General features: G+C 43.3%; 1 protein-coding gene across 2 annotated transcripts in view; it reads left to right on the top strand.

Annotated features, from left to right (window-relative positions):
- The window catches only part of MATN2 (matrilin 2), a 147,214-nt gene extending 132,379 nt beyond the window's left edge, over nucleotides 1-14,835 (top strand). The window contains exons 12-18 of one of the 2 annotated variants that reach the window (XM_040261013.1): nucleotides 1,896-2,018; nucleotides 6,760-7,173; nucleotides 9,887-10,039; nucleotides 11,516-11,587; nucleotides 11,977-12,054; nucleotides 12,421-12,519; nucleotides 14,259-14,835. In XM_040261013.1, coding sequence (XP_040116947.1) covers nucleotides 1,896-2,018; nucleotides 6,760-7,173; nucleotides 9,887-10,039; nucleotides 11,516-11,587; nucleotides 11,977-12,054; nucleotides 12,421-12,519; nucleotides 14,259-14,314 — 995 coding nt within the window. In that variant the 3' untranslated portion in view covers nucleotides 14,315-14,835. Of the gene's footprint in view, nucleotides 1-1,895; nucleotides 2,019-6,759; nucleotides 7,174-9,886; nucleotides 10,040-11,515; nucleotides 11,588-11,919; nucleotides 12,055-12,420; nucleotides 12,520-14,258 lie in introns of both variants that reach the window. The other variant, XM_040261012.1, reaches the window with a different exon arrangement.
- Nucleotides 14,836-16,167: the final 1,332 nt, after the last annotated feature.

Here is a 16,167-nt window from a genome sequence, read left to right as displayed (position 1 = left end):
CCTATCTGAAGGCAGTCTGGAAGCAGAATTCCCTCTTCTCTGGGGGAAATTCAGTCTTTTTTTCTCTAAAGGTCTTCAAAATAGGGCCCACCCATATTATGGAGGATATTCTGCTTTACTTAAAGGCTCGTGATTTAAATATTATCTCATCTAAAGAAGTACCTTCACAGCAACATTTAGACCAGTGTTTTATGCAGCAACCAGGCGCCATAACCTAGCCAAAGTGGCGCATAAAATGAACCATCACAGCCCCGAGAGGGAGAGACGGGGACACATGAGCTCAGTGAAGTGGGCAGGAGATGAGCACGGGGTCAGGATTTCCACCCTCTGTGAGATTCTGAGGTGTTAACCCCTATTTTCGGGGGGTCTTGACATGGTATACTTTTTTTTGTGATACTCTGCTCCAGTGGGCAGGATGGCCCTTCTTTAGTTTAAAAAAAGGAAAAAAACTCATCTGCGGCAGAGGTTGATTTGAGGGAATTGATGCTTTTGAACTGTGGTGTTGGAGAAGACTCTTGAGAGTCCCTTGGACTGCAAGGAGATCCAACCAGTCCATCCTAAAGGAGATCAGTCCTGGGTGTCCATAGGAAGGACTGATGTTGAAGCTGAAACTCCAATATTTTGGCTACCTGATGCAAAGAGCTGACTCATTTGAAAAGACCCTGATGCTAGGAAAGATTGAGGGCAGGAGGAGAAGGGGACGACAGAGGATGAGATGGTTGGATGGCATCATCGACTCGATGGACATGGGTTTGGGTGGACTCCGGGAGTTGGTGATGGACAGGGAGGCCTGGCATGCTGTGGTTCATGGGGTCGCAGAGTCGGACACGACTGAGCGACTGAACTGAACTGAACTGAACATCACAGATTGCTGAGATAACTTGGGGCTTCCACGGGGGTAAAGGAGAACTCACTCCTCATTATTCCTCCAGGAGGAGGGGCTTTTCTGCCTTTAGCAGCAAGTTCTGTTTGCAAGACCGATTCCTGGGATGCCCGTGGGTCCAGGGCCTGGCTCTGCAGGGCACCCTACGCAAGGCTGTGTTTGCCTTCACGCGGCGGTGTCCTACGGGGACCATGGCTGTAGTTCTGCCCATTATGTCTTCCTGAGCCGTTCGTTCACGCTTCTGCTTTTGTAAGCATGGAACGCACGTGTGCATCATTTCTACACTCAACATGCTTTTTGCTCAATAGGTTGAGCTTGTACAACTTGTACCCAAGGCTCAACTTCTTCCTCTGAAATTTGATTGCTAAATCAAATCCTTCCAGAGGGATCTGTAGTCACTGATTGCAATTTTGTAGGAAGCTTTCAGGGAGCTAATGACAGGAAGGAAGCAGAGAACAGAAGGCTTTCATACTGTGGAGGAGGACCACTCAGGACGCTTCCTGACTCAGACGTGTCGCCGAGTGGCTGTGTGACCTTCGGCCGCACTGTCAAACTTCGTTTCTTCATCTATCCACTGGGCGTGACTGTCCCTGCCCTCCTCTCTCCACAGGATGCTGTGAGGATTAAAGAGCTGTCACTACTTTGAAGAGTCGGAAGTGCCTCACACATGAGAACTGTACATTAGACGATTGAAACTGGGATGTCTATGGGGAAAAATCAGTAGAGTGGGAAAATCAAACCTCAAAGTATACTGAACAATTTTTAAAATTATTAAATCCAGGACACCTGATCACCCAGCTTACCATTCAGTTTCCTGGAAACTCGAGCTTTCTAAGAGGAGATTTCCTTTACCATGCCCTCTCCTGAGTATTAGACTGAAAGGGGGGATGTTATAGAGGAGGTTTGAATGGAGGTTTTAATGGTTTATTTCCATGATCTGTCCTGACATGACTGTTCAATCCAGCTCATTTCTACACTGATGGGGTTGCTTCACTTCCTATGTTACCCTCAGGGAAGGATGTTTGCAAATCGACCCACCATGGCTGTGAACACATTTGTGTTAACCGTGGCAATTCCTACATCTGCAAATGCTCAAAGGGATTTATTCTAGCTGAGGATGGAAGACGGTGCAAAAGTAAGTGATCTGAACTGGGTTTTTTTTTTTTTTGCTTTAATTTGGTTTGAGAGCAATTGCTTTTTGGAGTATGTGCAGGAAGTAAATCCCTCGCCTCTGCTTCTACCACAGACATAAGTGTGTATGCATAGATACTGAATGGGAAGAGAGCTTAACTGCACCTGTGAAAACACTTTTGGTTTCAGTTGACAGGAAGTTCACTATCAGCTAAGAGGCTAGAGTGATCCTAGCTGAATAAGAATATCAGGAATGAGGGAGGTAAGACTTGTGCTTTTAAACTTAAAAAATAATATCTCTAAAGTAGCAGAAAAAGCCTTGAGAGAGTTATTTTATAATCTCAGAGTAGAGAACTTTCTAAGCATGACATAAAAGAAAAAGGAAAATGTATAATGAGAGATTAAAGCTACAATACATTTTCTACCTTTTAGTTATCGGAGTTCAGTAAGTTTGATGATTCCTTACATTGGCAAAGGTATGTTGTAATAGGCAATTGTAAATTTATCACTAGGTGTCTGAATTGGTACAACTTTTAGGAGGGCAGTTTGGCAAATATTTTAAAGGCAGTTCCTGCCCAGTCCTGGTGTCTGAGTGATTCCCTGGCTCAGCAAAGGGACCATATTTCCAGAGCTCTGAAAACAGGGAGTAACACCCCAAAGTATGGCCTCATTTTTCACTCTAGCTTCATTGGCCAAGCAGCTGCCAAAAAACAAAGGCCGCAGCTCCTGATACCTGACAAACAAATGCGGGACTGCCTCAGGAACTGGTTGCTTCTCTGAGGTAACCCCGGCCCCAGTGTATCTGGGGAGGAGCTTTGAGAACAAGTTGGGGAGTGGCTGTCCTTCTCTGAGATGGGAGAGATTCCACAAAAGAATCTGGATGTCATGGCAGAGGAAGCAGCTGATGAGATTCCTAGAAAGCTGGAGAAACAGGAGAAGAAACGCTTGAAGAAGGAAAAGACTGGCTGCCATTGCCCTGGCATCGCCAGAAAAAAGCAGTGTGAGGAGTGTGAGGAGACAAGTGAAAGAGCCAAAGAGAATCCAAAGCCCCAGAAGGCTCCTCGGGAGGATGGGATGGAAGACCCGTCTGTCTCCTTCTGCAAACCCAAGAAAAAGAAACCTTTTTCCAAGAAGGAGCTGGTTAGTAGTGATCTTGAAGAGACAGCCAGCAGTGGAAGTCTTTCCAAGAGGAAGAAATCCTTCCCCAAAGAGGAACCAGTTAGTGACCCGAAAGAGTCAGGACACAAGAGGGTTCCCGAGAAAAAAGAGGAAAATTTCTTTTCCAAGGGAAAGCCACTCTGCAGTGGACTTGAAGACGCTGCTACCAGCAAGAGCAGTGGCTCCAAGAGAAAGAAAACGCTCTGAAAACTATCCCAGGAAAAACAGAATGGACATTTCCCTAGTGGGGTGTAACTTGCAGAGTTATTTCCCTAGTGAGGCATAACTTGCAGAGTTATTTCTCAACCATCCCCTAGAGCCCAATAAAAATAAAAACAAACTCACAAGAAAATAAATAAAGGCAGTTACAGTTCTAGGAGTTTATGCCGCAGAGAAGAACATGTGTCCACATATGAGGGAATATTTTGTGCAGTGTTATTTGTAGAGCAAAAATGGGAAATAAGTGCCTATTCATAAGATGTTGATTAAATAAATCATGGTGCATCTATACATTAGAATACTGTACAGCTGGTAAAAGGAATGAAGCAAAACTTCCCTGGTGGTCCGATGGGTAAGAATCCACCTGCCAATGCAGGGTTCACGGGTTAGATCCCCGGTCCAGTAGGATTCTACATGCTGCAGGGCAACCAAGCCCTGCATCGCAACTGCTGAGCCCACTTGCTGCGGCTACTGAAGCCCAAGCACCTAGAGCCTGTGCTCAGCAATAAGAGAAGCCACTGAAACGAGAAGCCCGAAGCACTGCAGCAAAGAATAGCTCCAACTAGCCGCAACAAAGACCCGGTACAGCCAAGAATAAATAAATAAATATGAAAAAAGGGAATGAAGCAGCTCTAAATATATCCTCAAGATATTTTAAATGAAAAAAGCATGGTATCGAGTGGTTTTTATAGTGCTACCATTGATGTATTTTGCAAAAGGCTCCCTCTAACATACTCTCTCTCTCAGGATAGGTATCGCTATAGAGGTAGACATAGACAGAGAGATTTAGATAGAGATAACCTTCGTAGTGTTTGAACTTTGTTCCATGTGCATGTAATATTTTTTAGAAAAAAAAAACAAGAAAGATAAAGGATAGAGACAAAATCTAGAAAGCATCATGGTGAGGAAGTTCAGTATGATGTCAAGTTAAAAATAAAGGAAGAAACTGGGGATCTATGCAGAAAAAAAAAAAGACTTGAGGTACCTTTCAAATACCAAAGTGACAGTCATCTTATCCATTATTTATAGGGCATCCCCCAAACCCTGGGGAAAGAAAGGACATTGGAGAAAAGCCACAGCTCAGTAGAGGGACAAAGACACTTTGTCTCAGAGAAACTGTGTGATTAATTAGTTAAGATCATGAGCTTTGATCTTACAGATTTTCATGAATTTGAACCCACTATTCCTATATTTGTGTGACCTTGGAGAAATTATTTAAGTGCTCTTGAGTCTCAGTTTCTTCCTATGATGTTAGGATAACACCTTACAGAATCATCATGAGAAATACATGACATTGTGTGTTTACAGGTGTTTAGCCCAGGGCTGGCACCATCTTGGTGCCTGAGAAATGATAGCTACTGTCATCCTCACTGCAGAGCTGTGAGCAGACGGGGCTTCCGTGGTTAAGGCAGTGAGTTCCTTATCAGAAGAGCTGTTCAGGCCCAGGCTGAGTGAATGGCTATAGAGTTGCAGTAAAGATATGAGCAACAGCGGGGCTGGACCAGTGACCTGTAAAGAGGGCTGGACCAGTGACCTTTAAAGGGCTTGTCCAAACCCGAACTGAAGCTCTGTGAAAATTAAGCTCAGAAGGCAAATCAAAGCTCTGCTCCAGTCTCACTGACTCAAGTACCAAAACAAAATATCCAAGGAAAGCTGAGTGACCTTCCTGCAGATAGGTAGCCTGCAAGCCGGGCTGTCATTAAAGTGAGAAAAGGGCACCTCCCGCCCTGGTGCTGTTCCGCTCCATCTAGGATTCTTGTCTCCTGCTGAAGTCGTCTGCTCCGCTCCCTGCAGGGAGGCTGCAGGTGTTCGTTTTATTCTCTAAGAAAATAATATATGAGGGAAAAGAGAAAATAGATTCGCTGCTGAAGAATTATTCCACTATTTATGAAATCTGCTAGAGAGCCAGGTGCACGCTGCCTGAGATTCAGGCTATGAATGTAAATGAAGTTCTGAATTGGCCATTTCCTCTTTCACTAACGAGGTCAATAGGTTGAGTAGTGAGGACAAGCGCTTAAAAGGGGAGAGACGGGAACCCAACTCTTCCAACACACATACACAATTATTTTAGCATGCTAGTCGAGCCAAGAATAGAAATATTTTTGCATGTGTGTGTCTTTACTTCCTAATATTGCTGTGCTTCACTTTCAAGTATTAGACAGCTGCCTTGATATGTAAAAGAGAATGTTATATTGCATACTGTGGACTGTTTGATATGAGATCATCCATTTGGGATCTGTAAATTTTTCTTACACAGCCCTAAATAGCAAAAAAATCTCTCTATACCCAGCTTGCTAACATATTTGCATAAAGCTTTTACTGTCAGCCATCTGAAGTGCCTGGAAAACGTCCATGTAGGTAAATAATTCACAGTGATAATTCATTTTAAAACTTCAAAAGGTCAATGATGGGGCCCTGGCCGTCTGGGGGTTGGGATTCTAGCTGTCACTGCCAAGGGCCTGGGTTCGGTCACTGGTCGGGTAGGTAGGATCCTACAGGCTGTGCAACGGGGCCAAAAAAAAAAAAAAAAATGGTGAAGAGAGTACTTAGTGGTTGTACTGCTGAATGGATACCACCTCCTACATGTATTTTGTCAACAAGCATTTTTTGAACAACTATTGTGTGCCAGGTACTGGAAGTACAGAAATTGATGAGAAATGGCCCCTGCTGAGCAGGAACTGGTGCACTAGAGGAGGAAGCTGACACTCAGCTAGCCGGCTGTTGCAGTGTGGCATGCCGCACACTGGACTATGAACACCACGGTGTGGGTCTGTGCCTTGGTCGCTTGCGGTCCTGACGCACTGACTGCCTTACACAAAGCAGGAGCTCAATAAACAATTTTTGTTGACCAGATTAGTAGTGTGAGGGCTACAGAGAGTAACGAACACAAGCTGGGCTATGAGGAAATCTCCCTAGAAGATCAAGATGACTGAGCTGAACTGGAACAATCTCCCAGTCTGTTGTGTGTCAGATGCCAGCACTGGGGTGATGTCACTCTCCTGGAGTAAAGTTTTTGGAATCTTTTGGGGGTGCTATCAGGCCCTGAAGGTACTCTACACACAGTCCTGACTACTGGTGATCCGGGGTACAGTGTGGGTCTGGTTTCCAATTTGTGTATCTGCCATGTGTTTTTGCTTGTGGAAAATGCTTGACAATTGTTAAAATTGCCACACGTAAAGGCAGTTGTGAACATTATGGTTGTTGTGACTCTCCCGACACTTTGTGTCTATCTTGTGTTACTATCTAAAGAATAAAGGTAGCTCTCCAAAATAGTTATGCCTCCAGTGGAAGTGTAATTTTCTTCTCTTCTTATGCATAATTTTTTAAAAAATCATTTAACCATTACAACTTTCCTTTTATTCCCGTAGGATGCACTGAAGGCCCAGTTGACTTGGTTTTTGTGATCGATGGGTCCAAGAGCCTTGGAGAAGATAATTTTGAGATTGTGAAGCAGTTTGTCACTGGAATTATAGATTCCTTGGCGATTTCTCCCAAAGCTGCTCGAGTAGGGCTGCTCCAGTATTCCACGCTGGTCCGCACAGAGTTTACCCTGAGAAACTTCAGCTCGGCCAAAGACATGAAAAAAGCCGTGGCCCACGTGAAATACATGGGCAAGGGCTCTATGACCGGGCTGGCCCTGAAACATATGTTTGAGAGAAGTTTTACCCAAGTGGAAGGGGCCCGGCCTCTCTCCGCACGGGTGCCCAGAGTGGCCATCGTCTTCACGGACGGACGGGCTCAGGACGACGTCTCCGAGTGGGCCAGTAAAGCCCAGGCCAGTGGTAATTTGGGATGGGGGTGTGTTTTGTCCCACTCAGGGTTCAGGTTTCTTAAACTCGCTTGGTGGTCACATTGGGGTGGGGGAGCATGGGAGTGAGATTCCTTGAGGGGACAGAATGGCTTCCTGTCACCGCGGTTACACACCTTTACTAAACTGCCACCTAGTGGCCTTAAAGGGACCCCACAGGGATGCCAAAGTCTTGCGGACTGTAAGGGGGTCTGCACACAGGTCACACCTGAGTAATCATCTCCTGTGATGATTTACCAGCCAGGCTGTGACCTCCAGAGCAGAGAATCAACCCTACATGTGCTGTTTAACCATAAAAATAAACAGTGCTTCCCAGACACTGGTCTGGTTGTTTTAGAATCACCTGAAGAACTGGATAAAAATAGATTCCTAGTAGGAGGAGCTCTTACCAACATTTTTTTCATTTTTAAAATTTTTATTGGAGTAATATACCTTTTTTTTAAGCAACGCTACCAGTGAACATAGCGGGCGTGCAGTAGCCTTAAGACTGAGTAGTCTTGTGTTTGCAGGAGGCAAAGTGAGCTTTTGAGAAAGTCAAAACGTCAGACAAGATCATGACTCTTAAACTGTTGCTCAGTAAAGCTTAGCCTCTTTGAGGTTTGTCTGACTCCACGTATAATGCAGGGGGGACTTGATGTTGCTTTAGATGTTTGACTATGTTGCTTTTGAGGTTTGACTATAGATGTCAAATGTGGCAGAGGAATATGGCTGTTGGCAAAAGAAAACCCCGAAGCTAGGATGATGGGTAGACAGCCTGAGGGAAAGTGTCTGGATTCCTTGGGAAGACGGGAAGACGGGAAGACCTGAGGGTCGTGAAGCAGTTTGCTTGAACACTGCTTTCTTTAAGAACTTGTCGAGAGCACATTGCTTCAGCAGTTCCTATGAGGGGGAAAGTGTGTGCACCAACTTTATGGAGTCAGTGCCTTGGTCAGGCCTGGAACATAATACTTGTGTGATTAACCCTTGCTGAGTGAAGGAACAAAGGATCAAAGTGCTAAAGTGCCACTGGTGAGCTCCGTTCCTCCTCACAGGAAGGCTGGTTCACATCAACCTTCAGTCACCGTCTTTGTGAAGGGGGCCATTTTACTGATATTGCTTATTTCACCTTTTTTTTTTTTCTGAGCTCCCAAAGCACAGGAGCCCCCAAAAGTGTCCTGCCTGAATCAGCTGGGTAGCTTGTAAAACTGGCTGCTCACACCTGGTTTCCCTGCTTCTGGACTAGCTTAGCTGAGCTCATGTCAAACCCACCAACCCCTCTAGCCTGCATTCTTAGAATGTACTGGGGCAACACTTTGTCTCCAAAGGCAGTGGTTAGTCCTTTTATCTATCTTATAGAAGCCTTACTCTCTCCTTACTCTCTACCTTACTCTCTCCCCCACTCAAATTTCCACAAATCCTCCAAAGGCGGGTGGTGGGAGAAACAGATATATGCTTGGTTCTTGAATCAACAAGACTTATCTAAAGTGACTTCCTCTGATTAATTTAATTACTCCTATGTATAATGAACACAATCTTAAAATAGTAGTTATCCTTTTTAGGAGACTGTGTGTAAAGTCACTGGGCTCTCAAACAAGTATGCTGAGCTTGGCTGTTGACCTTACATAGACTTTAGAATGAGGCACAATTCTTGCCCTTTAACTTAAAGGGCCATTTTATTGTCTATTTTTTTAAAAAAAATCTAGTTTAATCAATCAGCCAGAGTACGATATCTGCTGAGAAATGTTGAAAATCAAGCAGAACTTAAGTTCTTATTAATGTTTAATTTTCAAATGAAGAGGATATCAGAGAAGGGAATCTAATGATTAATTTTGTTTATAAAAACTTTTGGAACAATCTCACATGCCTGTTGAAATCTAAATTTGATACTTTTTTTTTTTTTTACTTAGATTTCCAGTGGTCTGCAGATTCTCCTTTTCAGCTTAGCACCTTCTTACAAGGCTTTATCCTCCCAAGAGGGGTGGGCAGAATAGTTTCATTTGGCTGCAGGTCACTTAAGGTTACTATCTGTACCTTTGACAAGTAGAAACTAGGTTACAAGGTCATAAACTGACCTGTTTCTTAAGAATTCTCCCAGAAGAGATTCTTATTTAGTAAGCCATGAGATAGTGTTCTTTTTGACTTTATCCACAAGACTAATTCAGGGGAAAGTTGAAGATTTGCGAATGACCTTGTCTGGAGCTGAGCAGGTCAGTGGTCAGGTTCCCTAACCTCTCCTCAGTGCCCCCTCTCCCTCTCTGGGATCACCGTCTTTTGCTCACAAGGCCAAAATAAAAATGGTGGAAAAAGCAAGGGAGGCTGACATGGATGCCTCACATCACACCAGTTATTAATATCCAGCTGGCTCTGAGTGCAGAACATACAACTTCCAGATGCTGGGAACACAACTCTCACTACTGTGTTTTTTTTTTAAGTTGGCTTACAACATGTATTAGTTTCAGGTGTACAGCAAAGTGATTCAGATAATACATACATATTATATATATATATATAAAGTAGACAATACGGTCCTACTGTATAGCACAAGGAACTATGTTCAGTATCTTCAGATTCTTCCCCATCATACAAGATGTATAGTAGTGTATATCTGTTATATACCCAAGCTCCTAGGTTATCCCTTCCCCTTTGGTAACCCACGTTTGTTTTCTGTCTGTGTGACTACCCTGTTCTTCATTTGCTTTGTACCTTAGGTATAACTATGTATGCTGTGGGAGTAGGGAAAGCCATTGAGGAAGAGCTGCAAGAGATCGCCTCTGAGCCCACAGAAAAGCATCTCTTCTATGCGGAAGACTTCAGTACAATGGGAGAGATAAGTGATAAACTGCAGAAAGGCATCTGTGAAGGTACTGCAGGTTACATCTAGGAGAGACCTTAGCAAACAGCAGCGTGAACCCTTGAATGAGAAATTCTCAATCCGTTCCTTCAAAGTGCTCAGAAAAGTGCCTCCCTTGTGGGCAGGGCCCAGTGCTGTCTGGAAACAGTAAGCACAAAACGGAGAACAGGGGAGAGAGAAGACAGTAATAGCCCACATTGAAAATGAAAGTATTAATCACTCAGTCGTGTCCGACTCTTTGCGGCCCCATGGACGGCAGCACGCCAGGCTTCCTTGTCCTTCACCATCTCCTGGAGTTTGCTCAAACTCATGTCCATTGAGCTGGTGCTGCCATCCAACCATCTCACGCTCTGTCATCCCCTTCTCCTCCCGCCTTCATCTTTCCCAGCATTAGGGTCTTTTCCAATGAGTCGACTCTTTGCAGCAGGTGGCCAAAGTATTGGAGCTTCAGCTTCAGCATCAGTCCTTCCAATGAATATTCAGGATTATTTCCTTTAGGGTTGACTGGTTTGATCTCCTTGCTGTCCAAGGGACTCTCAAGATACTATACTTATTAGCTATTATTAATAGTTAATAATAATGCTAATAGATTGCTTGAGCATTTGCTCTGTGTTGAACAGTGTAGTCAGTGTTTTAACACATGGCATACTTAATCTTCAAAAAAACCCTATGGAGATGATCATGTAACTACAACCAACAGTTATGTAAATCAGGAAAGCTGATGCAGTTTCGGGATACACCTGTAATTAGAGTGGAAGGGATGGTAGTCCTTCCAAGCCCACTGATAAAAATGTAAAGCATGCCTCTTGCATGGACTGCTTCAGTTTACAGAACATTAGGCTGCCCTTTGGAACTTAAGATGTTCTTATGTATAGGAGCCCCTTGTGCTTTCCTCCGGTTCACTATGGTGCCGGTGTGCTTATACAGAGCAGTTCTCCCAGGTTTGTCTGACTCCATGTATAATGCAGGGGGACCAGAAAAGCAGTTCTGCCCATTTTTTCTTTTATTCCTGTCCCAGGTTCAGTGGCCAGTAAAATCCTGGTCAAAGTGATATGTCTTATTCCTCCCCAGCAAAGAGCACTGGGATGAAGGGGAACAGGAAGGGAAGGCCTCTCGGATTTCTAATGCAACTTGATGTTTAGCCTCTAAGCTCTTTTATTTAAGTGGAGCTGCTGCCAATGCAACTTAATAACTGGACAAACTTTTTTCCCACCCTACTTTCTAGACATAATATTTAGGGGGACATTCTTAAGTAAGAAGATGCATTTAAAGGGTCCAGGCTTCTCTTACAGGAGAGAATGCCTCTGCAAGGTCTTGGGTTATTGGGGTAACCGACTGCTTTTCTGAATTGGTGGTGTTACCGAATCAGACCAGAACATCCTAGGTAGGGGCAGGCAGGTAAACAGTCGGTCTGGGACCAGTTTCCTAAGAACATATGCACCCATGTGGACAACTATCACTCTTCTGGTTGTCTTTTACCTCTCAGCTCTGGAAGACTCTGATAGAAGACAGGACTCCCCAGCAGGGGAACTGCCAAAGAGGGTCCACCAGCCAACAGGTATGTTTTTTAAAAGGAGCATTTTTAGAATCTTCGGTGGCTGCTTCCACCATGGTTTCCCCTCAGACAAATGAAGTGTAAGTAAGAAAGATTTGAATTACATTAACTATGGCTTTCCCCCTCCATCACATAGGAAACATTGACTCTACCCTTTTTTAGCCATAGTTGCTAAAAGCCTCTCTGCTGATGGCCTTTCTGCCGTAGTATGTCCTGAAGTAAAGCTATGTACCTCATTCTAGGAATAACAAGTACCCTACTCTGACAGCTGATGGCTGTTTTATAACCACAACCATGTTAAACAGGTTTGACTTCAGTTTTCTTTCTCTTTACAGAATCTGAGCCAGTCACCATAAATATCCGAGACCTACTTTCCTGTTCTAATTTTGCAGTGCAACACAGATATCTGTTTGAAGAAGACAATCTTGCACGGTCTACACAAAAAGTTTTCCATTCAACAAAATCCTCAGGTAATTCCAAGTAAAATATTACTATAAGGTAGCTTGCTATCAACTTGCCAACAAACTCAGCTTAAGGGAGGACAGGAAAGGAGCAAGTAGGCGGTAGGTGGGGTGGGGAAGAGAAGAACTTAAGAAAAAGGAGAACTAAAAAAATAAACAAGAAGAAACTGCAGCAGCCTTCCCGCAGTCCACAATAAAGGCCACTTCAGCAGTGGACGCATATACAGCTCTGGTATCTACTGGATCTTGCCACATGGAAAAAGGTGAACATTGCTTTCATTATGGTTTCCTCCATGTGCTGATTCAGTCCTATCACAGTGTGTCTGGGAGGTCTGGTGGGTTATAGAGGTGAACACTTTCCATCTGCTTTCTTAGGAAGTCCTTTGGAAGAAAAACAGGATCAATGCAAATGTGAAAACCTTATAATGTTCCAGAACCTTGCAAATGAAGAAGTAAGAAAATTGACGCAGCGCTATATCCTTTTCTAATGTTATGCCTCTGTATGGAATGCAAAGAATACTATCACAGCCTCAAACACTTCTATATATCAGTATATCTCAAATGAAGTCACTTCTATAAAGTCAAGAATAGTGAACTCCAGGAAAAGCTATTTCTTAAGCAGTCTGACAGGTGCTTGAGAATAGAGGGCAAGCCAAACTGCTGACACAGGTCAAGCTATCTGTGGTTGGTTCTAGGAGGTTGAGCAGTAAGGCCAGTTAGCCAGTCAGTATGCAAAGTAAAGAAAAAACATGTTTACTTAATTCCCTCTTTGCTGGGAGGAAATGAAAGATAAAACTGAAGTGCATCAAAGCTACAGTACATGTAGCCAAAGATACAGATACAGATCTGAAGTGCATCAGAGATACAGTACGGGTAGGCAAAGAATGCTGTAGAATGAAGAGGTTTCAAATTCTACCTAAACTCCAAACCTCTCCTTTCGCCCCAAGCCACCCTGCAGCCACATTTGGTCAGTGTGTAGTTTCTAGAGGACTGGGGTTGGGATTTTTCCATTGGCAGCAGAGAGATTTTATATCAGCACTCAAAGATGAAACATTCTACCGAGGGAACAGCAGGATTCATTAAAATAGTATTACAAATAAAAGGAATGCTTTGGGATGGTGGAGAAATGAGTTTCAGTGCTTTTATGCACTGAACACTCTGCCAACTGTTCTGAACTTAAAACTGTAGTAAGCTTACTAAAACTGCCCAATATCTAGCTCAACACATATTAACTAAAGGGAAATGGTTTAATTCTGCACTATTTCTGTGCCAGTGGGTTTATAAAAATCAGCTTATAGCCATTTTCTTCCTGAAAACTGGAAATATGCTTCCTAAAGGAAAGCAAAATAATCTGCCCGTGGTTAATCTAGACGATGAATCCAGGCTCTCATTCTGCCATGCAGGGGGCAGGTGGAGGGTACTAAGCAGCTTCAAGAAGGAAGACAAATGTTTATTCTAATGCTGCTCTTATTGTTTAGTTGCTCAGTTGTGTCCAACTCCTTGCAACCCCATGGACTGTAGCCTGCTAGGCTCCTCCGTCCATGGGATTTCCCAGGCAAGAAAGAATACTGGAGTGGCTTGCCATTTCCTTCTCCAGGGCATCTTCCCGACTCAGGGATCGAACTCCTGTCTCCTGCATGGGCAGCTGGATTCTTTACCGCTCCAGGATGCCCTAATGCGCCTCTGCTCTGCCTTCTCCCGGCCCGCCTCTGAGGGTTTACTTCACAAGGTACTAAGGAAGTTGTATGTGTCAGACGTCCTCAAGGCTGCTACCCTATGGTCTCATCCGGCCTCATGGGTGAAAACTCCCCACTTTCTTCTCTTCTTATGTTGTATCTTACTTTCCAAGACCTAATCCTTTTCTTTTTCCTCCTCTCCTCATTCCCAGCATTATCAGTTCAGCTCCCAGAGGTGTGCTATGGTAAATTAATTTATAAGCAACAGGGGAGTGAGTAGAATTGAAATTTTTAAAAAGAAAAATGTGAACTGAACTATCTGGATTTAATGTTAAAAAAAAGTATTTAACCCAACACAGATTTATAGTCTTAATAGTATGTACTAATGGGTTACTATAAACTTATGTCAGAATTACAGAAATGGAAAAAAACAAAAGCCCTATATTTTGCAGGACACAAATTCTTTTGTAGATAAATCAAGTTGTATTTGAATGTAAATAGGCCATTCAGATTCCTCTTCCTTAATTTGAGATTTACTAGAAGAAATGACACAGAGAATGGAAGCCCTGGAAAATCGCCTGCGATACAGATGAAGATTCAAAATGCTCTATGTATTTGTACGTCATTGTATCAAGGATTACAGTGAAAACAGTTCAGAGCCCTCAAAGCTCAGGCTATCATTGATTCTGTAAGGTTGTAAAGTAAAACATAACAAGAGTTGAGAAAGCTGGTTTGCTATAGAACAAAGGCAAAAAGTACACACTAATTTGTATGAATTCATTGAGGAAAAAAAACACCTGTCAGAATCCTAAAATGAGTTTTATCAAGTGAGAACAAATAAGCTATGCAAGATACTCTGTAACATACTGTGGACACCATTTGCTCTGGTCTTGTTCTGCCTTAGTGTTACAGTATCATTTGACAACAAAATAAAATCTGCACAGTTTTACAGACTTAACTTCCGTAGAACACTGGCCATGGGAAAGCTATTTTTTTAATCAGACTTTACCTTGATATATGTATATGGATGTATGCATAAAATCATAGGACATATGTACTTGTATAAGAAGTTGGATTTTTTATACAATATTAAAATTCACTTCAGAGAACAGTATTCTGTGTAAAATTCTTAATCTTAAATGCAAGATATGTATACATGAGAAATGGCTATGATACGTACGAAAAAAAACAATGAAGCTCACTGATAATCAGGAAAATGCAGGTCAAAGCAATCAACTTGGAAAAAGTTACTGTGCCTTGACGACAGTGTTGGTAAGGCTGAGGAAACATGGGGCTCCCACACACTGCTAGTGAGAACACAAATGGGCAGTCTCTGAGGAATAATCCGTCCCTACCTAGTAAAACTAAAAATGCAGCCCCACCCTGTACTCTCGCAACCGCACTTACAGGTATCTAACTAGATGATTTTAACACAAACATAGACAAGGAGGCCTGTATGAGAATGTAGAGTTTGTAAAAAGTAACAAATTACAAATAACCTAATCATCACCAGAGGGGGAACAGATAAATTGTGGTACAGTCCATAACTCAGAAATACTATGTGACGTTTAAAAGAATGTACTCAATCTACATGTACATGGTAAAACTTGAAAACAAAGATAAATTTTAAAAGCCAATGGGAGGACTTTCCTGGTGGTCCAGTGGTGAAGAATCTGCCTGCCAATGCAGGGAACATGGGTTCAACCCCTGGTCCGGGAAGATCCCACGTCTCAGAAAAACTAAGCCCACGTGCCAGAGCTACTGGCTTTCCTGTGCTCTAGACCCACAGAGCTCCAACAACGGGGCCCACATGCAGCAACTGCTGAACCCCAAGCGCCGAGAGCCCGTGCTCCGCTGCAGAGAAGCCCGAGCACTGCGATTACAGAAAGCCCATCCCCAGCACCGAAGACCCAGCGCAGCCAAAAAACCACCATAATAATGAATAAATTTAAAAAAAAAATCCTCCCAAAGGGCGGTGTAGCAGAGTAGGAAGCCCATCTCCTAGGCCTCAATTTTATCTGGAAACCATCTAATTCTTTCCAAGTAAAAAGTTGTGATCCGAAGTATTAAACCTTCAGTTTATATTTTAGTCCTCCATGTGATCCTGAAAACGGGTTTTCACCCAAAGTGTGGATTTGGGTTGGCGCTGCCTTTCAAGATGTAATCCTAGTTTAGCCCTTGCTTCCAGTTGTCTCATCTGCTTCGCGTTGAGTCCTGGCTCCCCCTAGTGGCTCTAGACGGCGTGCACACCAACACACCCGCCCGCTGCCCCTGCCCACCCCAAAGTACGCTTTAACTGTTTAGCACATTTCACTGTACCGTTTTCAACTTTCTCCAACTTGGGAAGGAAGGTGCCTTCCTGGAAGACAAAACCTCCAACTAACCCGTCAAATTCACATAGTAACCCAAGATATTTAACTTGATAATTGTCTAAAATTTAAAATAG

The sequence above is a fragment of the Oryx dammah genome, unplaced genomic scaffold, assembly GCF_014754425.2.
Source record: "Oryx dammah isolate SB20612 unplaced genomic scaffold, SCBI_Odam_1.1 HiC_scaffold_19, whole genome shotgun sequence".
NCBI lineage: Eukaryota > Metazoa > Chordata > Mammalia > Artiodactyla > Bovidae > Oryx > Oryx dammah.
Note: the sequence above shows the minus strand (reverse complement) of the source record. Positions and strands in the feature narration are given on the sequence as shown.